At 46.9% G+C, this 25,515-nt stretch overlaps 1 protein-coding gene across 4 annotated transcripts in view; it reads right to left on the bottom strand.

The window, feature by feature from the left end:
• The window catches only part of TJAP1 (tight junction associated protein 1), a 40,588-nt gene that overhangs the window by 4,564 nt on the left and 10,509 nt on the right, over window positions 1-25,515 (bottom strand). Inside the window, exons 1-9 of one of the 4 annotated variants that reach the window (XM_039389469.1) lie at window positions 12,758-12,844; window positions 10,608-10,661; window positions 8,193-8,351; window positions 5,706-5,734; window positions 4,424-4,585; window positions 3,712-3,778; window positions 3,212-3,241; window positions 1,856-1,963; window positions 1,081-1,164 (exon numbers count right to left, since the gene is read on the bottom strand). In XM_039389469.1, the coding sequence (XP_039245403.1) occupies window positions 1,081-1,164; window positions 1,856-1,963; window positions 3,212-3,241; window positions 3,712-3,778; window positions 4,424-4,585; window positions 5,706-5,734; window positions 8,193-8,318 (606 nt within the window). In that variant the 5' untranslated portion in view covers window positions 8,319-8,351; window positions 10,608-10,661; window positions 12,758-12,844. Of the gene's footprint in view, window positions 1-1,080; window positions 1,165-1,855; window positions 1,964-3,211; window positions 3,242-3,711; window positions 3,779-4,423; window positions 4,586-5,705; window positions 5,735-8,192; window positions 8,352-10,607; window positions 10,662-12,757; window positions 12,853-25,515 lie in introns of those variants that run through there. The other 3 variants (XM_039389467.1, XM_039389470.1, XM_039389468.1) reach the window with 3 other exon arrangements.

Here is a 25,515-nt window from a genome sequence, read left to right as displayed (position 1 = left end):
CACTACTGCTTTCCCCATCACCCTGCCAAGCTGCCCTCACCTTGGTCACCACATGCATGCACAGCATCAACTGGAGAGCAGAGGTCCCCCCCAAGCCACTCAGTGGCATAGCAAGGTCTGTCCCGTCACAGCCAGAAGGAAACTGCATCCAAAGCCCGGGACACAGGGCACACTGCATGACAACAGCTGGCTGTGAGGCAGGCTGTCTGCACAGCTGCTCAGCACCAAACCCCCTCCAGTGGCAGTCACATGGGACATAGCGCTCTGGGGCGCAGAATTCAAAGCTCCAGAGAGGAGAGACAGCTGGGAAAGAGGTCAAGGTTACCCCAGCAGTAACTGATACACTGACCTCAAGAGTGCTAATCTGAGACACAATGGGGGAGGGTGACATATTGGTCACCTGCTAAGTTAAAAAAGACATGCATGTGGTTTTGCTGAGAGGAAAACAAGAAGGGACAGAGACTAGAGGTGTGGCAAGGAGAGAGCGGGGGTAAGGGCTTGAATGATACTTTCAACCAAACAAGTGATGCTACTAACGTGGAAGACCTAAGCCGCATCTTTGCTCATCCTGAGGGCAGGATGAGCTGAACTCCCCTCCCCGATACCATTCCCCCCCACAAGGGGGAGTATAAGTTGGCATGAACTTCTATTCAGAAGGCCTAGAAGACACCCTGAATGCTGCCTCACACATTTCTCCTCAGGGAAATAAGTGAAGCCAGGCCAGACTACTGCTGCTTGACTCCTTATGAAGCCCTTCCATGTGGCCAGGTGAGGAAAGGAAAAGGATGGAGCAGGGTAAGAGAGAGATCTGTCCTCCTGCCAGCTCCCAGCACACACCCAGCAGGATATCAAATTCAAGGTTATTGTGCTTTTTATAACAGCTCCTGGCTGAACTGTGAAATGGAGCTGTCATGAAAGAGGAGCTGGCAGAAGGTCTGTGCTGCCTTCTCAGTGGGAGTGGGAACAGAAGCCTCCCCCCACCTCTGAGGCTGAACGATGAGAAGCCAGCAGCCCTGTGGAGAAAACTGGAGAAAGTAAGATGCAGCCCTTCTTCCCCACCTCAGCAGGATTGCTACTCACATCGGCAAACTTGTGGTTCCTGAAGTGAGACTTGTTACACTTGAGCAGCTGTACTGCAAGGTTACAGTCCTGTCGATAGCGTTCCTGCAAGAGAGGGCACAGGTGTGCAACAGTGTTAGACTGGCCTGATCTCTTATCCAAAAAGGTCCCACCTGACCGGATGCTGCTTGAACAGAAGCCAGAGGAGGCATCTGATGAATCGCTCCTGAGGGCACCTGTCATTTCCCCCTCCCCACACCCCTGTGTATTTTCTTACAACTTAGCCAAGGTGTCCTTTTCAGCTCCAGTCCTTGCTCCCACCATATACTCTGTCAGAGTATCAGCTATCAACCCCCTCTCCCTCTGGGGATTTTAATAATCTCCAAAAGTCCCACCAGATTTGCTATCCCATCCCACAGCTCTCAGCCGTGCCTGATGATGCAGACAGACTGGAGGGAGTTGAGAGCAGTTAAAAGAATCAAGCATTGGATCCAGAAACTTCTTTATTATTAATGGTGTAGAAAAGGCACCATCTCCCTCTCAGCTCCATTGGTTCAAGCTGGACTCAGGTCAAACTCTAAGCTCAAAAGAGCAAATACATCAAACCTGAAGATGAGTTCTTTCCTGCTCAACCCCTCAGACCCTTTTCTGTTTGTCTCCCTACTGTTGTGTACAGCTCCCACGCTTTCATACACACTGGAGTAATATTCACATGCTCCTTTCCACTGATGACTTTGAACAAAGGAAAAGCCCCCGCCTCACACACTTCCACAGCCATTTGCAGACTGACACTTACATTGAGTTCCTCCAGCTTATTGATGGTGGTTTTGGCATCAAGCAATTTATTAGTGAGCTCTACAATCTCCCAGTCCAGCGTCTTGCGGTCCATTTCTGCCTTTTTAATCTGGGATGCAAGAACACCAGGTGTAAAACTCCCTAGCACAGAAGAACCTGGCTTCACCACCCACCTCAGTCCAAGCATAGCACAATGACATGTGCAGCTGGGACACAAAAAACTTCCAGACAGACAGATAAGGGAGAAAACCCTCTTCAAAGGGAAGGGATTCCAAAGGCCAAATGGAACCAGCCATTCTGCTAGCTACAGAGACAACAAGGTTGAGTTTGAACCTCCTTAATGCAGTATCTCTTCTTGCAGCACTAGCATGTTTCCCCTCTGTCCTTGTTCCCATGGTGCCTGGTAGAAAGCTAGTGGTTTTGAGCAATCAATCCCAACCTGCCAACTCGTAGCAAAGACCTCTGAGCTTGCAATACCCAGCCATCTTCCTTGAGGCAGCAGAACAAGAATACTGCCCAAAAAGATCCAGCCATCAATGCTGAATGGACAAAAAGGCTTTTTTTGCAGGAGGAAGGCACCATCTTGAAAGAGTTTAAGCCTTGCTCTAGTAAAGAGCAACTAAAAGGACCTGTGTAGCATCATCTGGAGTTCAACTAATGCCATCCCTAAAGCAGGCAATCTTGCCTCTTTAGACTTCCTAACAGTTCAGGTACAGAGCAGATAGAGACCTAGATGTAACAGCAAAGAGGGGCAACAGCTCCAAGCCATCACTGTCTCAAGAAGTTCTTCCAAACTGGCCAAAGGTGCTGTAAGGCTGTGGCCACCAGGGCCCAGCTATGTGTCAGGGGTACAGCACAATGACACGCAAGGGGGTACGAGAGGAAATACTTCCTGAATGTGCAGTCTCTTCAGGCACCAGCACAATAAATAATTGAGTAATGAATATTAACCCTAGAAATTCACATGCTAGAACCAAAGAAATCTCACCCTGGGCTACACAGAGGCAATCACCATCTCAGCTATTTGACTTGCCTGCTCACAGCCCAGAAGGGGAAGGAAAGGGAGCAAACGAGGCTCACAGCCATCCACATCTTGTGCAGTGCCGCAGCTTATGGGCACCACTTCCCAACAACGCCATGCTCCAGCTGGCTCAGAGTCAAACACTCTTAAGATGGAGCACTGCAAGCTAGGACCTGCTGCATCTGTGGGCAGCTGCTGGATACCAGGTGAGCCCTTGGCTGGACGAGGGCTGAGGCCCCTTCATCTGGGATGGTATATGTGGGACTGACAATGAAACCAACAGGCTGAGACACGTAAAGAGGAAAAAGAAAAAACACACAAACGAAAAGACGCAACTGCAAAAATCCAGCTTTGGCTGAGAGAGGCCTGAGAGGCGAGTGCGCCCAGCGTGTGCCAGCGGCAGCGTGGGGAGGAGAAAGAGAGAGAGAGAGGGGGAGGGAGAGAAAAGAAACAGCCATGAGTGTTATGAATGCACACAACAGACATACAGGCACATTGGCTCTGCTCTGACTGCTCCCGTCCTCCCAGGATGACCACCCCAAGACTGGCTGACACATCCCTGGCATTTTGAGACGGACTGAAGCAACATGACGGAATACCATGCAGTTATGTTGTGAGGAACCAAAGCTCACGTGCACAACCAAGTAGGGGCTCAATAAATCAAGAAAACAGTTCATGACACCAGCTAGAATGGGGAGTAGATGGTCACAGCCCGAATCTCATCCCTCACCCATTGCCACATCTGCTGGGTAAAGGCAGGGCCCCTTTCCCCCATCTGCTTCCAACTAACAGGTCTCTTCCACCTGATTGCCATAGTGACTTAACAGGGCACTTACCAGGGCATGCAGCTTCTCCTCCAGGTCTTGATTGGTTCTCTGGGAAGCAGTGTAGCTGTTCTGCAACCTACAGAAACAAGATTGTAAGCATGGGAATGGATCACAGGCACCTGGTCAAGTCACGTTCATAGCTGCCAAACAAACCATCAGCTCCAAAACTCCATAAAGGTTGTTGCTAAGACAACCAGGCATACTAGCTATGCCTTACCTCTAGCACACAGGGGCTTTCAGACCCCAAGTTACTGGAGGCAAGATGAAGCTGGCTGGGTGAAAGGATCTTGCAGGAGAGGATGTAAATTACTTTGGAGGACTCCTCTGATCTATGTCATATCTAAGCACATGACCAGTGATTGGTACTGATTTTTAACTGAGGTACTTTTCAGGTGAAGCAGTGATGTACTTTCTTGCAGCCATCGGTGGCTTCTTTTGCACATGTGGGGTAACCATCCGAGCTGGATCCTGCCTTACATGGAATAGATGAAGAATTCCCTGTTGTCAGCCTCTCATGCTGGCAGCATTCCTACACTGTATCCTGGAGAAAATAACGGCTGTCGAGCCTTTAGCTCCCCCCTTACAGTGTGGAGGTGCACATCTTGGAGGATGCAGCATACTTTTGATTTACACCACAGAGCACAGCCTGCTACCACTCGCTGAGGGAGTCCTCAGTGGAAGGATCTCTAACTCTACCCCTTTTTTGTTCTCCTTTTCATACCTACGGAATTTGTCCTTGAATTTCTCCAGTTCCTCACGGTTCTGGCCCAGTTCCATTTCCAGGTAGTCCTGACCTGACTCCAGTTCCCTCTCCATGGCCTCCATTTTGTTCGTCACATACGTCAGCCGTCGACGAAGCTCCTCATTCTCGTGCTGCAGTAGCCTGGGGCAGGAATAGGAACAAGGTATCACTGAATTGCACAAGGGGTACTCCACACCAGCAACCCCACCCCACTGCTCTGCACTAGGGCCCAATGCCCCGCACAGGGGCTCTGAGATGTCAGGAACTAAACTGTCAGGAGACTCCAGCACATGAAGCAAGAGGTGCATCTCTGTCAAGAGACACTCAAACTCTCTTGCAGCAGGGGCAAAGAAGCACATGCCAGCTGGTCAGCCATGGCTCCCAGCTCCCTCTCAGGTTACAGTGCTTGGATAAAGCTCACTAGACAGATGAGCTGTGCAGCTCCAGTGTCCCTCACTGATGAATGAAAACCACTCAATAATTTATCCCAGTCCAGGTTAGAAGAGTTAAAAGCAAGAAGAGCAAAATCATCTTCTCCACTCCTGAACCAAAATCCCTCACACCTTTAATACATGGTGGAAAGAGGACTCCATATAGCCTTAAACCCGGAAGCAGAGGTGGTGGGGTGCATCTACAGATGTGACCACAGCTGGTCAACCCCACTGCAACACAAACTGCTCCATTCCTCCCCAGCCCAGGACATGTCTGCTGGTCAGAAGTATTTCCTGTTGTTTTTCATTCCTTTGTGCTCAGTTGCTTGGAGAAACCCAGAAGCACAGCTTCTCTCTGGCAGCGCAAGCTTTCTCCTCACTATGGCCTGGAGCTCAGTGCTAGCAGCTGTCTATGTCCCACAGCACCACCAGCAAAGGGCTCAGTTCTCACCCTCAGTCAGCAGCAGGCTTCTGCATACTGCTTCTGGTGGCTTACACCGGGACAACAACAAGGATTAAAAAATGCACTCCTATCTCCACCTGTATTAAAGACTTCATCTACCTTTCTTTCACACCCACCAACTCCTCTGCCTGCACCTGCACTGAGGTCTATGTTCCCTCCTCCTCCTCCAGGGAGACGGACATGCAAGGCAGAGCTTGGCAAGGCACAGACCAAAGCTCTGCCCACAGAGCCCCAAGATGACTGAAGATCTGAAAGGAGCCCACAGATCCAGTCAGCTTCGCTGTGCAGGTGGCACAGGCAGGATATGAGGAATCAGCACCCACACAGTTGCAGTATGACAGACATAAAGAGGGACTGGGACACTTACTTCATCCTTTCTGCATCCGTCAAGGGTTCCTGCACAGGAAAGAAAACAGCTGTGAGATTATTTCAGATGAGGAGTTGGTCTCTCATGCTATCCTAAAGGGCAGTCTTGGTTGCTAGACCCTATCTGTGACTCCTCCTCACCTGCTCTGACAGGTCATACTAGGCTACAAGGATCTGTACACACATCGCTCAGACGTATAATACCAAAACAGACTGTGTGTTCTGGTTCAGGGCAGAAGAGCCAGACTAGAAACCACCGTACAAGTTAGGTAAGTTTACCCTCCCAGGGTGTAATCTCAGCATCTCTTGTAAAATCATCACCTTAGCTGGTGTTTCAGCTTCCTCCACATCCACAGTTAGTGGGTAGCAGGAATCTCACAGGCCAGCATACACAGGATTAAATTTTCACCACAGCAATCACTTGTGGGGCCCTTGAAGACCCACAAAAAGCATGAGAGAGAATCATTTGGGAGCTGAAAAATGTGGCTACCATTTACACCACTGCTGTGAAAAAGGTTTCTTTCTGCAGACCTGAAACCAGCCACCGTAACTATTCTAGGACAGCAGAAGAAACACCAAAGATCAGAAAAGCCTGTAAAAGAAATTAACGTTATGGGCAAGATCCCCAGAGATGGCTGGAGCGGGATCCTGCAGAAAAAGGAGACACGGAGCAGTGACAAGAGCACGTGGCTCCGCTATTTTCTCTTACCTTGCACTCTCTAATCCATGACCTGGAATAGCCAACATCCAGTACCCCAAGATACCAGGCACAGGGCACACACAAAGCACCAGGAGCATCCCAGCCCCTCCTGACAACAGAGCTGCCTGCCTCCTGCACACGCCTACTGTCCCAGAGCCTAAAGGGCCTTCAACCAGTAAACACCTGGGAAGTCTGCAGTGGTGAGAACAGCGCCAGTTTCTACTTTCGTTAACTCCTGGGGCTAAAGGGAAGCTGGTTACACCCAGGAAGATATACCCAACTGGTAGCAGAGCCATGAGTGGCACCCCCACTAGAGAGCAGCTTCTGGTCATTAAGCACCCACAACATGAGGTCTGGGGGCCTGCTCTCACTTTCCCCAGTGGCATTACAGACTAGATGAAATCCAGGTGGGGGCTTTGGCCTCCGTGAGACCCCTGTCTGCAAGCTGGTGACCCTGGCACCTACCTTGTTTAGTGCCAGGTTGAATGAAGGGGAGGATCTAGATGGGGTAGGCCCCTCCTCCCGACTCCAGTGTGTTGGAGTGGAGCAGGATCCTTTCTCTGGGTAGTTCGGCTCCACTGCACGCTTCTGCCCAAGCTTAGCACACTGATGGTGTGGCTGTAATAGCCGTGAACAGGGACTGCTTTCATCCCTTCTGCCCTCTGCACTGATTTTCCATGAAGACAGTGAATGCTGCTGCCCAGAGGATGTCCCTGCCAGCCCCAGGTCTGCCAGCTGCTGCAGCTCATACTGACACAGATCTACTACCCTTCTCTCCAAGGAAAGTTTTCCCTTACTGTCCTTCCTCCCAAGGACAGGTTTCTTTCTTAGTCTGGAAACTCTCCCAGCTTCCTCAGCACACTTTCTCAGGCCCGAAGCCATTCCCAGTCCCTCACATTTCTTTTCTGTTTTTCTTCTGCTTGGGCAGGGGGATCTTTCAGTTGCATGCTTGGTTTTGACCCCTTGCAGGTGACCTTCCCCTTGGCCTTCTGGCACGGAGCTTCTGGGGAAAAGGGGAGAGTTCTGGTCTTGTGCTGCTCCCCTAGTCTCTCCCAGTGAGCGCAAGCGGTTGGGACTCAGCACCCGCTTGGTAATCTCATCCAGGAATTTGGAGAACTGCAGTTTTTCCTCTGTGATCTTCTCCCTGCGCTTGACAGAGTCAGCGGCACTGCTGCTGCTGTGCTCCAGGGAGCGCTTCTCCCTAGGGCTGAGGCAGAGCTGAGGATCACTGTACTTGCGTGAGCCATGGCCACGGCAAAGTGTCTCTACTGAGCAGGACTTGCATAAGCTCTCAGGACATGAGCCTGTCATGTTGGTCTGCTTCAGGATCCCTTTGAGAGGCAGGTGTGTAGATGAGACACGAAACTTCCTCGGAGTCAGGACTTCAGGAGGCTCTTTAAATATAAGTGAGCGTTCCAGGCTTCTGCTCTTGAAAGAGCAAGTGGGACGGTGTCTTTCGTCTCCAGACACCAGCACTGTCTCCATGCTACGGCTCACAAATTTGCTGCGGTGCCCACGACTGCGGTTTGGGCACCGCTTCCCGCTTCGCTGCCCCATCTTCCCACTACGTGGAAGTGCTGGCGAGACAGTCTGGCTCTTGATGTTCAGCTCTGCTCTGCACCCTGCCACTTCCTTCTCACTGCTGGACTCCAGGGACCACGATGAGGAGAAGTTCAGGTTGCAAACCTCAAACCCCTCTGCCTGCTCGAGCTGGCCTGCCTCGGTGTAACTAAACCCTGTTTGCTGGTGCAATGGTGTTAAGCCCTTTGTCACCCGGCAAGTTGTTACCTGACTCTGCTCAGCCAAGATCACTCCGTCCTGGTCGTCACGAATGATGGGTACCTCATGGCGGATTTCGCGATGCTGCGGGGGCGCCTTGCGGTAAGGCTTCTTTGACGGAGCTGTGCTCGACATCCTCCCACCTGCGTGGCTCTGAAAGCGGGTTACCTACCAACAGCAGAAAGTGCACAGAAGAGAGAGTCACGGGTGCTCCATCGAGACCTATGAGTGACCCAGCAGGAATTCAGCTCCCCTGGAGTCCCAGAGCACGTCCCCATGCAGAGTGCTAATAGAGCAGTGAAAGGATGTAGCCACAAGCCTTGAGCAGCAGCTGCAGGAGAGGGAGCAAAGTAAGAGGTAGCTGTGTCCTTCTCCCAGCCAGTGAGAGCAGAGGACTGGCACATCCTCTCCCCCCTCTACACACGCTCACTCACGTAGTTTGTGTGTGTCCGGATTATATATAGCAAATGAGAACAGACCTCACAGCAGCATATTGATTAGGCTCTTTAGGAAAGGCCTTTTTCAATATGGAAACTGCAAGCCTCACAGGCAGCAGTGACAGCTGGAGCAGGAGTTATTGATCATGTCCTGTCACTGTCAGCAGGGACTATGTGGGAGGAGACTTCAGCCATTAAAGAGCCCAAACCCAGAACTTTTTGGTTTACACTGGAGTCCCAGTGCAGCAGACCATAGGAGACTTGTCAGAAAGAGGTACCACAGAACTGCTCACTCTCTCAGAAAAGACAAAGACAACCCCCAAGTCAGAGGTGGCATCAAATTAGGGAACAATGTCATTGATGTTAGTTCCTAGGGCCAGATTTTGCAACACAGAACCACAGAATAGCCTGGGTTGGAAGGGACCTCAAAGATCATCTTCTTCCAACCCCTTGCCACGGGCAGGGAACCTGCCACTAGACCAAGTTACTCAGAGCTGCATCCAGCCTGGCCTTGAATACCTCCAGGGATGGGGAGTCCACAACCTCTCTAGGCAACCTGTTCCAGTGCCTCACCACCCTTAGAGTGCATAAGTGCACAGTATATAGACGTGCAGCAGTACTAGTGGGAAGATTAATCCCTTTACCCCAGCCATGCTGGGCAGGATTCTTCCGCCACAGGAGCAGTACAAGAGCAAAAAATAGGGTAGATGAAAAGCAGCTATCTTGTACACATGGAAGAAACACCTTTCTTTCCAGTTTTTTGGGTCTGCAGTAGTGGGCAGGAAGACTTCCCTACAAGCAGTCAGAATTTCAACTACCCTATTGTACACAAGAAGTCTCGGAGATGCCAAGTAGATGCTGCAGAGCCTTTCCTTGATGACAACATTCATGGTTGCCCGATATTTGGAGCAAATGCCCAATTCTCATTCCCCTTTCCCCTGCAGGATCCTAACACTGATCAAGCCTAGCATCTCTGCAATCCTCAGCACCTGACCTGCAACACTTCAAAGTGCAGGACCCGCATCAACTCAGATCACACTCTCCCCTCTTCTATAAGCAGGGCCATGCAACTCCCAGTCACATACCTGGAGTCAATGGATACCACTGGGCCAGTGACCTATCAGACTTCACTTGTGTATTGGATAGTGGGATTTTACATGTTAAGAGTCTAAATGGAGCCCCAAGAATTCTCTCCAATTCTTAACCACTCTCACCTAGCTGCATCTTGTTGACACTTAGACTGAGTCCCCTGAGAGGACTGGCAAGTGTGAGGTGGCTGCACCAAGCACAGATTGGCTCCAAGCCATAACAGGCTTTACACTTCACAGGGACATGTGCAAACTGTCCTTCACTCTGCCATAAATACAAGCTCACAAAAGTTTCTCACACCTTTCCACAAACACAAACAACTTCCTAGGACTAACCTGTAAATCTCCCCCATAAAAATACTGGAAAACTTCCCCTTGCTGCAGTTATTCCCTCAAGGTCCCTTCTCCTGAACAGGCTCAGTTTTGGTGCCATTGACAAGGGAAAAGTAGCACAGCAGAAGTGTACCACAGAAAAAAGGGCTTTACTGCAGTCTCTTTCATGTCAGTGGCAGAGTGGTGGCCACAGAGCTACACTCTTGCAGCTGGCTCCCAGAGTAACCCAATTCTCTTCTTGTACTGATGGGTACCTGTCGTGGTTTAGTATTAGTTTAGTATGAAGTCTCTAATACTTTAGAAAAATCACATCCAGCATACTGAATCACATTTCACTGCATCCCCAAGCAAAACAGATAGTCTGATTTGCTGGGAAGACATTTCTTTCAAAGAGAAATGCTGAAAACCTGACTAGAAGCAGGTTTGTAAACACCCCACTATCAAAGAGGTGAACTAGGGAACCCATCTGTCAATTCCCTACAGGCTAGGGACAGCAGATGTGCATGGAAATATCCCAAGCTGAAATCACAGTCATTTCTCTAGTTCTTAAGGACATGAGCACTTACCAGCCTGGGCTCAAATTTGAAGCCGCATGAAGCAGGGACACTCACTCAGATGCCCTGAAGAAGAGAAACAAATAGCTTAGCATCCACCACAAAAAAACCTTTGAAATATGTAAGGAATAGGGAATATTTATAACTGAGGACAACTAGACGGCCACCTCACTCCAGGAACCTGCCCAAATCCACATTGGATCTTTTGAAAGTAAAGAAAATGAACTTAGAATAGTTGGCCACATAGCCCAGCAAGAGCTGGAAAGGCACCTGGCAAGGACATGTTCAATAGCAATAGCTATTTCCTTGAAGCAATAGCTTCAAGGAAACTTGGTTCCAGGAAGGACTAATCAAATCTCCTATAGAATGGGACCCCCTCCCAGCTAATCTTCCCCACCACTGCAGAGGGATGCTAACTGTGAAGCCTTCAGTACAGAAGTTTGGTAATGCTAACAGTTACCTCACTCATCCTTTTAAGTCAGTGCTTCCCACTCACAAATGAGCTGGCAATTATTACACTCTTGTTTAAGCCAAAACATTACGTCCTCATGCCTACAGCTGTGATAACCCACACCTCTACTAGAGGAAGGCAAGCTACTCTCTGACTTGCATCAAGCATATCAAACCTTACCTTGCTGCTAATAGGCTTCTGTAAAATCTTATCCAGGCCACCAGGGACACAATACAAGTTCAGAAACAACCTTCTTCTCTGTTCAAAGCCCTTGCTTTGGGCATATGTACTGGTTTTGGGTACTGTACTGGTTTTGTGAAGGATAGAGTTATTTTTCTTCCTAGTAGCTAGAACAGTGCTGTGCTTTGGATTTGGGATAAGAACAATGTTGATAACACACTGATGTTTTAGATGTTGCTAAGCAGTGTTTACAGTAAGGAAAGGATTTCTCAGCTTCTCACACCACCCCACCAGTGAGTAGGCTGCAAGGCACAAGAAGGTGGGAGGGGACACAGCCAGGACAGCTGACCCCCACTGTCCAAAGGGATATTCCATAGCATATGGTGTCAGCACACTGAGCATATGCTCAGTATATAAACAAGAGGAAAAGCTGGCAAGGGCCACTGCTTGGGAACTGGCTGGGCATTGGTCAGCAGGTGGTGAGCAATTGCATCGTGCATCCCTTGTTTTGAACACTCCAATTCTTTCATTACTATCCCTTCCTTTTCTGTCCTATTAAACTGTCTGTATCTCAACCCACAAGTTTTACTTTTTCCCCCATTCTCTCCACATTCCACTGAGGGGTGAGCAGTGAGTGAACAGTTGTGTGGTGCTTAGTTGCCAGCTGGAATCAAACCATGACAGGTACCCACCAATACAAGAAGAGAACTGAGTTAATCTGGGAGCCAGCTGCAAGAATGTAGCTCTGTGGCCACCACTCTGCCACTGACACGAAAGAGATTGCAGTGAAGCCTTCCTTTCCGTGATGCACTTCTGCTGTGCTACTTTTCCCTTGTCAATGGCACCAAGCCCTGGGAGGCGGGACAGGAGCGCAGGGTGTGGAGCAGTTGTACACACACAGGGAAAGTCAGATCGAAGGTGAATGGAACAGGCAGGCAACCAGGACCACGCAAACTCAAGCTTTGCCAAAACAAACTGAAGAGCTGCCCAAGTGCTGGCCCTGTCCCAACAAGCTGTCTGGCCCCTTTCCTTACTATAATGCTAGAGTCGGGTCTCAACTAGCACAGGGAAAAACAGCTTCACAACAGCATAACTGCTCTGTGGGGCAAACTGTAAAGTATGGGGGGAAAAAGGGAGAGGGAGAACGTGAACCTCCAGGAAGGACCGGGCCAGCATAGTTTCAATCTGCTTTTCCACCAACTCCCAGCAGCATTGAGGCATAACCACCAGCCACATGGGCTGGCAGACAAAAGGAGGCTTCCAGGAACAGCTGCACCCATGTTTCCATTGCAGCTGTGCTCAGAACAAACATGCCAAAGGCCTCCCTGTCTCTCAGCACACGGTTCCTCAGGCTAAAACAGGACTGTCCTGGTTCCTACCCCAGAGGCAGCAACTATGCTACCTGCTATCTCATTCCCACTTACTTGGAAAAGATAACTGGATTTGAAACCTACCCTCATGATCTGAGAATTTCCAAACACTTAAAAACTCACAGTGCCTCCAGGCAACTTTCCCTCAAACAAGGACTTACAGATGCAAAGTGACGACGTGTCCAAACATTTCTGGTCGCTTGCCTCCAAGTCAGCTTTCCCCTGTTAGCATCCAGCAGCATCTGGCCAACAGCTCCTGAAACATGAGAAAGGAAACTTGGTGTCAGTCACCTATAGCACAAAACATGAAAACAACCAGGCATGCGCAGAGCAACCCACAGCCAGGTGCCAGGGCACGAGTCAACAGCAAACTGCTGCACCATCAGGCTACTATCTAATGCCAGGTCCCTCCACAGTAAAAGCCCCATATCTTCACTGTATCCCAGAAAGGAAAAGTCTTCCAGCCATCTCTCCACTGCGCAGGATACCTGTGCAGACCAGTAACTGACCTTGGAAACAGATGTTTTTTCTAGATGGCTCCAGGGGTCCCTGCTTTCCCACCTGCATTCCCATCCAACATCAAGAATCCGGCCTGTCATTCTGCTCCAATCACTCTGCCACACCAATCTAATTTTGTTCTGCAGATATCCCTGCACTGAACAGCACAGTAAAGACCTCCTCGCCTACAATACCTGAGTATCCCTTGCTACCACAGACAGAGAATCCTGGAGTGGTTCAATTCACCACACCTCTGTTCAGAGTGGAGCAGATATTCTCTGCAGAACAGATGGACCTTGTGCTCCACAGCAGAAATGGATATAGGTAATATCCATAAATAGAAGAAGGCACCAATTCTGCTCATCATGCTATCCACAAGCCTCTCTCTGAAGGAGCTTGCTGTCAAGTCCACATTATGACTACCCTGCAGAAGCTCAATTTTAGCCTGGAGCTACAGCAGGAGGCAGCTCTTCAGCTATTCTAATTAGCACTGTAATACAAGATGAAATTCAACCTCCTGCTTCCTTTTATCTGTCTTTTCCACCTCTCATCAGTAACGCTCCTTAGCATTTACAGTCCTTTTCCTAGCACTCTATTGCCTGCAGTAGCTCCAATTCTACTCTTCTAGCTTACCCACTACTTCCCTACTGTAGTTCCAGTTTGATTTCTAAGCTCACTGGCAGTTACAGCTTCACTGGAATGGCTCATTGAGGGCTCAAGACTCACAATGACCAGCATGAACATTAGTCACATCTTCCAGGCAGAACACACGAACACACTAAGGGTCAGAAAATTGCAGTGTAAACTTAACATTTTGCTTTGTTAATGCAAAGAGCTAAGGATTCCTCCACCCCCTCACAAAGACAAAACACGCACAGCCTCTTTCCTCTTCACAGTGATGGAGTGCAGTGACAGTGTGTCCTCATTTCAGCTGGGATAAAGTTAATTTTCTTCCTGATAGCTGGTACAGTGCTGCATTTCAGATTTGGGACGAGAATAATGTTGATAACACACTGATGTTTTAGTTGCTACTAAGCAGTGCTTACACTAACTCAAGGACTTTTCAGTTTCTCACACTCTGCCAGTGAGGAGGTACACAAAAAGCTGTGAGGAAGCATAGTCAGGACAGCTGACCTGAACTAGCCAAAGGAATATTCCATACCATATGGCGTCATGCTCAGAACATAAACTGGGAGGAGCTGGTTGGGAGGGGCTGATCACTCGTCAGAGACAGGCTGGGCATTGGTCAGTGGGTGGTGAGCAACTGCATTGTTCTTCCTGGGTTGTAGTCCTCTCTCCTCTCTCCATTACAATTAATACTATATTTTCCTTTTTTTCAATTATTAAACTGTTCTAATCTCAACCTACAAGTTTTACTTTTTTTCCAGTTCTCCTCCCCATGCCACTGGGAGCGGGGGGAGAGTGACCAAGCAGCTGTATGGTACTTAGTTGCCAGCTGGGATTAAACCACGACACAGCAGCAGAGTGCAGCTGCAGAGGCAGCATAAAAGCTTGACTCCAGTTGTTTTTACCAGAAAGCATCCCTCAGTGTAAAATCCACTTGCAGAGTAGCTACGTTCTCTGTGTGATCTGAGAATGGAAAAACCTTTACCACACACCAGAAACAGATGTCATCTAGCACAGAATTGCTTGAGACAGTTCTGTGGGCCCTGTACAGAATAAGCAGCCACTTGGCAAGCATACAAAACCACAACACTGCCCATGAGCATCATTTTGTCTTCAGTAACAAGAAAGAGTTTCACAGCAGAGAAAAAAAGGTCCAAAAAGGAATTCTTTGGACAAAAAGGGAAAGAACAAGAAAAAAAAAAAAAGGCAACATTTTCAGGCACCTACTGTCTTCCTGATATTTGGCAAATCCCTTGAAGCCTGAGGTAGCTAATACTTAACTGTGGTTTTAGGATGCACACAGTTTCTGCCTGGTTGCTGTTGCAGCAACTGTGAACATTCTCTGCAAAGAGGCAGAGGACTTGCAGGGTTTTCCTTATCATCACCTTCTCTTCTGTTGCCTTTTCTGACCTTATAAGCAGCAGCCTCACTTCCTCAACAGAAATATGGTGATTATGAGAATGTTCCTTATGTCAGGTACTGTATCATCTTTCCAGCCTTTTCCTGTTACAAGCAGCATTTCTTTAACTTTGCTTTTTATTCAGATGGGTAAACTTGTATAACTGAGAAAATACATTTCATAACACAATTGCATTTGTTTCTAATGCAACACTACAGAAAGATTCTGTAGTGGCTATCACAGTCAGTGCACTCCAAAAACCTGCAAGTGCAATACCCACAAGTAAAAAAACCCAAATGTCCCGTGCCACATATCTGATCACCAGAATTAACCCAGAATTTTCACACTCTGTGGGCCAACCTATACTCTGCATGCATATCCAATACAGGATACTGGCCCAGCCTGCTTTAGGAGACAACAATGTCTCCTCACCAGCATCAGGAGAAGCAGAAGCAAGAGAGACTTGTCCAGCTATCTTCCTGTGCTTATGGATAAAGGCAACCTTAGCTTTCACAAGTCTCAAGCCAGACTTTGTGAGAAGCTACTGCAGTAAGCCTGACCAAGACAACTAATCCATGAGATGGATGATGCAATAACTGCATCAATGGATGTCTCTCCAGGACAGAAAAGCAAGCTATGTGAAGTTAAAAAAAGCACCTGTAGATTGCTGGTGCCAGGTACAGTGGGAAAGGACTGTAAGGTTATCAAAGGGCACTTTAACATCTAAAAAGAGAGATCTTTTCATTCAGATAAGGCATCTCAAAAGAATGTTCAGATCCATTTTGCTGCTGGCTTCTTTGAAGCTCATTTTAAAAGAAAAGGATGACAGCTCCTACTGCAGAGACTCACATCACAGTTCTGCTTGTACGTTAATGCTCACGATTCAGATCTGAGTAATAGCATTATAGTGACTCTTGGATTAAAATTGAGTTTCAGAAGGATTATTGCTCATTCCTTCTTTTCCATACCAATTAACCTTGACTGTTAGGCAGAAACCTCTGTTGCCTGCATGGGAACAATTCCAAGAGCTAACAGGAAAAAGGGATCAGGCTAGCTATTGAACAACAGTCCATGTAACAAGCTCTACTTAACACCTAACATTTCCAAAGAAAATGAAATCCCTGGACTCCACTTGTACATAGTTCTTGTTGAATGGAAATACCACAGGACATATCATGTATCTGTCATATCCACTGCACCATCCAGAATTCTCTTAAAAGTTATCGGAATCACACTTTTCTTACAGTCCTGTTCCCTCCTTCCACAATCCAAAGATCTCAGTTCCCCTAATTCAACTGCACTCCATACCCTTAACTATGCATTTTATTATCTACTCTTTGCTAAGGTAAGCTTAGAGTAGCTTAGCTTTTCTAACCCTTTTATAAAAGCCAGGACAGGTCAACATTGCCCAAGAAACACTAACATTGCTAACACGTAACTGGAATAGAATGCAACAGCTGATTAACATCTGAACAGGAAAAGGGCAGGAAGCAAAGGACCCGAATTCAATCCCCAGAAGGAATGTTAATGGAGAATAAAAATACCCCGGGGAGATTTTGACCAGGAAATGAACACTAGCTTTCTAATGCATATAAAAGCATAAAAACATCTTCAGGGGCTACACCTGAAACTGTACAAGAACCAGCTCAGCAAAAGGTCATTTACCAAGTTACCTTTAGCAGGGACAGCTACGTTGAGGGCTAATGACAACTTCTCATTCAGAAACGCTGACATACCAGAAGCCTGTTCAGTTTGTTCAGTGATCCTGTTAGCTTGATCTCTTTAGTTTGTTCAGTGATCCTTTCAACTTCACAAGGTAGTTTAGGCTACAAACTTTCGGAGTCTCTTCATCTTTGGGCTCTGGGTTTTATCTCCTTCCCCACTGTCTTCGTAACTGTGTTCTTTCTTTTAAGATCTTCCATGGGAAGAATTCTGGAGTATATTGCTCAGATATTTAAAGAAAAAGCAAATCTTGATGCCCTAACAACATATATCTGGCAAAAAGCTGATAGATCACATGAGGTAAATTTGGGAGTCATGGCCTAAAACTTTCTCAAACACAAACAAGGGAATGGCTACAAGTAAACATTTGAAGAAAAGTGAAAGAGGTAGATTTCTGTAGAAAATCAACATGCAGGAATTCCCTTCCCAGACCTCCGTCATCTCCTGCGCTGTGCAGGAGAGGAAGAAAAGGGGAAAAATCATACATTACCTTCCTAGAGCATAAAATCAAAATGCATTTAATAAGGACAAGATAGAAACAGCTTGAATTTTTCAACCACTGAGAGGCAGACTCTCAGCCCCTCTAAGTATTCCCTAAGTCTCACACAACTCCCAGCAGTTAATATCACCACTCCTCTGGTTTCAGCCTTTGGTTCAGAAGTTCTGGGAAAACTACAGTCTCCAGTTCTTCAGTGCCAGGGACTGAATGTCACCAAGTTGTCCCTCTGGCAGAGACATAGTAATGCCAGAGAATACTCCATTACTGGAGCATTCAACTATATGCTTCCCTCAATCTGCTCTCTAAAACATCCCCTCTGTCTGAGAGTCTCAGAGATACACAGATGGCTAACACACTATGCAGTATCTACACAGCAGGACAATGGAGCAGAGCATATTATTCGCATTATTTACAGAGGACAGATGGACAAGTTTCTGCAGTGACCTAGCCTACAGAGCATCTGCAATGTTCAGGAGGCGTTAAGTCCAGCCCTGATGCTTGCAGGTGCTGACAAAAGCAAATGTAAAAAAATAAACCAGCTGTTTACAGCAGCCAGCTTTATGCTGAAATGTTATCACTACGACCACTCTTGCAGAGTAATTCACGTGCCAGTTTTGTTCCCATAGAGCCTTTACCCGTAAGCAGAAAACACAAGATGTATTGACTAGATTTATCCTTTTCAACAAGAAAGAGAACTGACATCTGCACTACTCCTTCCTCTGCCATAAGTTTTGTATGGATGTAAGTCACCATATCTAGCAGGCAGCACATACTGGGGGGAAACAGAATCAGTGAACAGAATCAAAATTGGGTAAAATTTATTTCAAGCTCTGCTTAGCTGTAGAAAAGTCCAGCTCAAACTTGCTCAGTCATCTGAATCTTTTGGAACATTAAAAATTTGTGAAAGTTTTAAGATGTTGCTTTTGCTGTCTAAACAGCACACTAACCAAGTCTGCAGGCACTTTTATTGGCCAGCCGAGGAGGAAACTAAACATCTCAGGGGTCTCACATCTGTTCTAGACAGGAAAAAGCCTAATTTACAAGGAGGAGAGATCTACTTCAATCAAATGCTTATGGATAAGAATGACCAAGTTGTACAAATGTTCGCAATGATCAGTTTGCCCATCCTCCACCAACATGGACCACAACAGGCTCTTTCATTCCATGATCACATGGCTGCAGCCAAACATGACAGACTGTTCAGCAAGTAATAAAAAGGATCAGCTTTTTCCCCAAGGTCTTGTCTACATATACATTGTACTAAATTAAATTGACTTGGAAAATAACATAAAACAGTATAACGCTCCTGGGCAAATGTTCTTAATTCAGTTTAAGAGCACTTTACATTGAAACAAGTTAAATAGATAGATACAAGACACAAACTAAATTAAGGATGCCTATACAAGAATGCTGCACTAATATAATCACAGCTGTTTCTAATCTGATTAAGTTAAATCAGTACAATTTCCCTGCAATGGCAAAATCCTTACCGATATTGAAATTAACCCTTTTTTGCCCCTTTCTACTTCCAAAGTGTGTTTTTCTGGATTTTGTGTTTAGTTTTTTTCTTCAAAAAAACCCACAAAAAACCAAAACCACAACAATGTGACACCTCTCTCTCAGAATCAAAATAAGCTAACTACACCTCACAAGGTATATTAAGGTACTAAAGGTAGTGACATTTATGTGTCTTGAAAGTTTTATTAATCCTATGCCAAATAAACATTGTAACAGTGTTCAGACCAGCATAACATAATATTTTCTCTACTTTCCCCAAGCAAGACAGGAAGAGCGATCACAAATACTTGTGCTGTACCCTGCTTTCCATACGCCCACACAGCTTTTGCTTACTAATGTCCAACATACCTGGAGCAGTTCCGGGAAGACAATGTTCCCCACTTGCTCATTCCTAAGGGTATGGCTCACCATCAGTTTATCTGAGCAAACTGGAACGTGGGGTTAGAGCACAGTTATCTAACTGCCCCCAGGCATGGTCTTACTACTGACCCTCTTCCACCAAAAAATGAAGTTCACTTGCTAACTGTGGGGTAAGCACATACACAAACCATGTCTGGGATCACAGACCTAACATGCTATAAATCCACACTAAAATCACCGCTCATCTCCTCAGTTCCTACAGCATTTCCCCAGGAAACGTACTTGTCAAAATTAAATTTCAACAATTCTAAAATTACTAGTGTTTTTTCCATTCCTTATTCAAAACTATTTGAAAACTTCCTCCTGAATATCAAGACTAGATTTGTCTTCATTCTTTTGGTACTCTTTCACCTCTACCTGGTTTTTCAGTCTGGTCTCTTTGAGCTTACCACAGTCTTCCTCACAATCCCTGCCAGCAATGCAATCACCATCCTCTCCTCAGGGCCACCTTCTACTGCTGCCTCTGAGCTACCATGTACAGAACTAACTTCCACTTCAGTACAAGTTTTCCATTTTCAGCAATCCTTTCAAAGCCCCCTGTAGGGAACTAAATCCCTCACTGGCCTTCAGAAACTAAATTGTGACACAACTCTGAACCATGTGGTGAGCTGTCATTTCTGTGGAGTACCATCAGCAGCCCTGAAATCAACCAGAGTTGTAAGCTGGGTTTTGTTTTTTTTTTGAGAGAGCTGTTTTGAAACCCAATCACCTGGCAACATGGATTGTAGGTACACAGAAGAGTGGAGTTGCTAGGGGAATCACACTTCTACGTTTTCTATTTTACAAGATTTAAACTTCAACTCTCAAAGGGCTGCAGGCACATTTTTGGAATAAACTCTTTGGTCTTGAGTCTCAGATTCACACTGGTAGCTTGTGCAATTATAAGGTTATGTGGTCCCACACCAATTCTAGGATTCATGCTCACCATAACTATATGCAATGAAGGAGGTAGGAACGATTTCCACTCCATAAGTAAAGAAATTGAGGCACTAGGAGAAAAAAAAAAACAGCTTTGTGCACTGTTTTTGCATTAAGTTGCAAGTTAAAGAAAATCAGACTCAGCTGTCATAAGAAAGGAACTGCACAAACATTCAGCAAGACATTTCTTGCACCTAAAGCAAGAATGATCTGGGACAGAAAAGAGAAGGAAACTGCACATGAGCTGAACACCTACCTGACAGCAATTGAGTTGAATAGCCTGCAGTTCTTTATAAGTACAAATAAAGCAGCAACCCTGATCCAGTAGCAGAAGAACAATATTTGTACTATACTCAATTTTTTCTGCTGCTGGGGTTTAATCCCAGCAAGAATCGTTTTGGTGTAATTAGCTTTTCCCTAGCAGATGGTCAGATGTGAGAGGCAGAGAATGGTACAGGCTTAACTGTTGGGTGATTGTGCAGCTGCATCTGTAGCTGAATAGTAAAGCATGTACAGGGGTCCAGCTGTAGTTTGCACGACACAGTCCGTCTCTGCCATCAGCCAAATGTCAGCTTCCTCTTTCTCCAGGTTATATATCAGCCAGAGGCACTATCCAAAGGCAGGCAAACAACTAAGATGCAGTTTCACCACCATCCCCTTTCTCAGACAAAACCCTCAAATCTTAATCAACTAGAAGTCCCTCTTTCTTTGGTGACAGAAGCACATTCAGAAGCATTGCCATGGAAACTTGAGCCATCCTCTGTGCTATTCATCAGAGAAGATCTAGCACAGAAACATTTTATGATCTCTGTAGCACTGAATACAGACAGTAGTTGGTATAATGAAGTAAAATTAGAGACTACAGCATAGTGTGAGGATAGCAGGGGCTCTTTCTTCAATCAAGCTGCCTGAACCTTGCATCACCTACAATAAGCAATAGCTTGTTATCAGCTGGCAGGGAAAAGCAGTGTAGCACTGAGAGAAGCAGAAGTGGTGTTAGAGGAATAAACCTATCCAGCCAGAGGGATAAAAGAGAAAGGGGGTCATCACAGTGTTTTCCCAAAGCTGATTACATCCTGCCCCTTTCCCTTCCCAGAGGTTACAAGTGGTTTTGCTACTGACTCCTTTACAAAGCAGGATTCCTACCAGGTACAGACACCTCCCCCTTAACCCAAGTCACAATCATTGCCTACTCTGGAGACCACATTATTCCCCATTGCCTTCCACTCAGCCCCTGCACCCAGGCACAACGCAGGGTGTTAGATCTCCCACTCCTACACACTGGCAGTAGTCATCTCAACAGGATACAGTGGCAGAACAAGGAGATGGCTTTCAAAAACATGTTTTGGGCCTAGCAGATTCAGAGCCCAAGTCAAGGGTAGGAACGGGCACAAAACTTGTCTCAGCTCTGTAAACAACAGAGCAGCATGGCTCCTGAAGCAGCATGTAATCCTGCAGCATCTCTCTTTTTTGTGGTGTGGCCCTATAGTTAATTTGCCTCAGTTTGCCTCCTTTGGGGTTTTTTGTTGTTTTTTTTTAAGCTTTTTTTTTTTTAATGATTCTCAGTCTTCATCACCACTGAGAGATTTTACTCTGACAGTTCAGTCACAGAAATGTAACATGGCTTAATCCAGTTTAGGAATAACAAACAGATCCACCCATCCATCTTTCACTGGTGATCTGTGTAAAGCACGCAACTGACTATGGCTCCTCTTTCCCTACTCACCTGGGCTCCAGTCAGACCTTTAAATACCAGGACCCAACCCACAGCAGAGGGGACCCACACCTCCACCCCCTGCCCTACACAAGGAAGCTGCCTGTCACCAGCAGTCACAGGCTTGTCCTTCTGCACGTGCTGTATTGTACCTCCTAGGTTCATCTCCCTCCTTTGCTGGCAGGGGGAGGGGGGGAATAACCACAGGTGTCCCACTTGACACCAAACTGGGTTTCTTCAGCTCTTCCCTCAGACCCAGCCTCTCTTGTGGCAGTGTCAGAGCTCTCATCAACTATATCCTTCCACATCTGTCACCAGTGCTGTTCTTCAGTTGGAGCTAGTAACTAGCACCAGTTGTCTCAAGGGGCAATTGCAGCAAAGGCCCAGCACTTGAATTTTACCACAAGGTCAGCCTGTCCAGACTAGCTCTACATCCCCTGCCTGGCATTGCTCTTGTAAAACTGAAATGCCTTCACTGCCGTTATCCTTTGGGATAGCATAAGCCCATGAATTAAATTAAGGTTAAGGAAAAACACTCTTTTTAAGCAACGCTAAAAAGACAAGCTCTTCCCTTCCAAAGGGCTCCTTCCTGTAGACCCCCTCTTAAGTAAACTCTATGCAGCTCTTCAGAGGGCAAGCTGGGAATGAGAGTCAAGCTGCAAGTGATGTCACCTATCCTCAAAGGGGCTCGATAATTGATCCCAGATATCCTAAAGAAAGCAAGCCATCACATTCCAGGTACCTTTTCGTTTGTTTGTTTTTTTTTTTTGGTCAAGTGTCAGACTCAACAACCCAGTGCTAGCTCACTGCTCACCTAAGGGCAAAGACCATGGAGGAATGCCAGAGTATGGCCAGGCAGATGTTGCAAAGATAAGGTGTTTGCAAGCTGTTCACTCATGCCTTCAGCTTCATGCTGCTGCACGAGCTCAGCTCTACAGAATCTGTGACTGTGGCCTAAGGAATGTCTAACTGGACAACCACCACATCTGCTGCCGGCTCAAGGTGCCCCAGGATGAGACCAATCGCCAATTTTACCGCACAGCCGCAGCTGCGCCTTCTGCTGTCTGTTCCACCAGGGGGAGATCTAGCTACTTGGGAGGGTTACAGCTCTAGCCAAAGGAACACATTGCGGGGAGAGAGATGTTTGAGACTGGACACAGGAGCAGAGGGACCTGGATTCCTACACTGTCTTGAAGGCCAGCAGGGAAGCTAAAACAAGGAACTTTCTCTCCACAAGTGACTTTCCACAACACATTAAAATTCACTGACAGGATGGAAAAAGGCCAAGAATCACCCCTACTTCCTCCTTGGCCAATGTCACATCCATTTCATTTTGACTCCCTCGCTCCTTTCCTGGCAACTGGAGGGTGACAGCAGAAGCAGTACGTAATCCTAAACAAGATGTCCGTTCATCTTTGCAGCCATGCCCATATCATATGACAAAGCTGAAATGCCCAGTGATTACAATGATTATACACACTTAAATGTTCTATCAGTAATGTTCCACACAATCCATTTTTAGCCTTACTTATAGTTTGCTACACCTCCTGTGGCCACAGGGCATATTGTCCAGCTTGGAACTGCAGAACAGATGAAGGAAAATGAATATTCAGGCAGCCCACTTCCTCATTAACATCCAAGCCCTAATAGTCAGATATGGAGTCAGTGGTAAGTAGTTCAAAATAAAATGCATAGTTTACATGAAATCAAAAGAGAAGAGAGCCCAATATGAATGACTTCCAACTGTTTCACAGTGCTAAGAGTCTTGCAACAAGAAACATTCCTTTAATCACCTCTCATTGAGATTCTGCTTCGAAAAGTGATATATCCTTCTGGAGAGAGGATGGCATGGACCAGTCTGGTAAGGGGAGCTCTGCAGTGACTCACACAGAGACTGTATTGACAGCTAAAAAGCAAAAACTATGCTATAAAGCCAGAGACCTTCTGAGAGCCAATTCGTTCATTCATGCTACTGTCTAAGGATGGCAATAGGGAAGTCTTCTGCAGAAGACTCACTTTAATATGGAAATGACTGGCAGATTACAGAATTTCAGGCTACTAGACATTGCCAAAAGGGAACCTGCAAGTCCAAAAGATCCAAGCAAACAGGGTGATGAACAGCCCAGGGCTTATCCAGAACACAGAAGACGGTCTGCTGTTGTTTCCATAAGCCTTGCCTATGGGCTGCCCACACTGACACTGCCAAAAAGGGATAACGTTTCCCTTCACCAGGCAGAGGAAAGACTTGTGTAAAGAGGACAAGGATGCTTTGCATGATAAGGGCATAGAAAACCATAAGGCCATTTCTCATACACACCATGTCAAGGATCTCAAAATAATGCATCTGCATCCTGATCTGCCATCCTTCACCAAGGTTCCTGTCCTCAGCTCTTGGGGTTCCAGCCAGAAAAAGAAAGATTTTCCAGAAGAAGCTGGAGCAGTTCAGCTGCAGCACAGAAGTATAAGAACATTTGCCCACCGACTGGGGGAAGCACTCCTGCCCGGATAAAATCCCAGAGCCATTCCATCTCCAGGCAGTCATCTCACGCACAGTTTGTACTGCGCAGAGCTTGATGGCACAAGCCACTCAATCACCTACTGATTGTCAAGAGCGCACAGGCTGCAGGGGGGGTGAGCCAACCTTAATTGGCCTTATCGGTGTAAATTAAACCGTACAACACACCCAAGCAAACAGTCAGTTCCTTTGGAGGAGCAGGCATGAGTTATTTTGCTGCAGCTATAAAGGAAACATTGCTGCTAGGACATGCCCCTGGAGTGACTGTACCGCTCAGCTCTCCCGCTGCATTCCTGGGGTTGTTTAGCATGGACTCAGCTCCAGCCTTTCCACAAGCAAGAAGTCTGAACCCTGAATGCCATCTGCAAACACAGCTAGACTCCACCTCCTGCATGCCTGCAGGCCACCAGGTGTGGCCAGGAATGGCACAAGCTACACACTAAACACACCTTTGATGTGGAGCTGAAAGCATGTAGCCACGGGGCATGAACAGCACGCCGCCCGCCGCCGTGCTGACTCCCACTGCAGGAATGTGGCTGCAACCACAGGCCAAGGAAGGCAAACACATTGCATTCCTCACCAGGCAGCAAAGGAAAACAAGTAGCAAGCCCACACACCCGCCCCTCTGACACCCGCAGCGCTCCCTCACCACATGTGCCTGCACGGCCACTGCCAGGACCCCAACAACACCCCCAGCCCCAAACTCATTTGTGAGAGAATCCAAGTTCTCCAAACGACTTCTTGAGTCACGGGGCAAGAGAAACAGAGCCAGGCAGGAGAGTTCTCAATTGGGTATGCAAGCCACAGGGAGGAGAGTTGCCACCAGGACTGGAAAGTAGCCACAGTCCAGGACAGGAACAACTCTATGCAGTAGCCTGGGAATTTCCCTGACTTTTCCTATAAGGCAAGGGGCAAATGTAACACTGAGACATGCTGAACTGAGAGGGTAGAGCTGAATAAGAAGCTGACTTTAGTCATCAGAAGTGCTTGGAAGGATCCAGGTCTTTTTCCATTCCATCCAGGAAACCAGTCTACCTTAAGCAGCTTCTCTGAGATGCATGCATTTCCTCATTACCCCAAAATCTTTCT

Source organism: Pipra filicauda, unplaced genomic scaffold (assembly GCF_003945595.2).
Source record: "Pipra filicauda isolate LSUMZ 115617 unplaced genomic scaffold, ASM394559v2 scaffold72_size3293161_pilon, whole genome shotgun sequence".
NCBI lineage: Eukaryota > Metazoa > Chordata > Aves > Passeriformes > Pipridae > Pipra > Pipra filicauda.
Note: the sequence above shows the minus strand (reverse complement) of the source record. Positions and strands in the feature narration are given on the sequence as shown.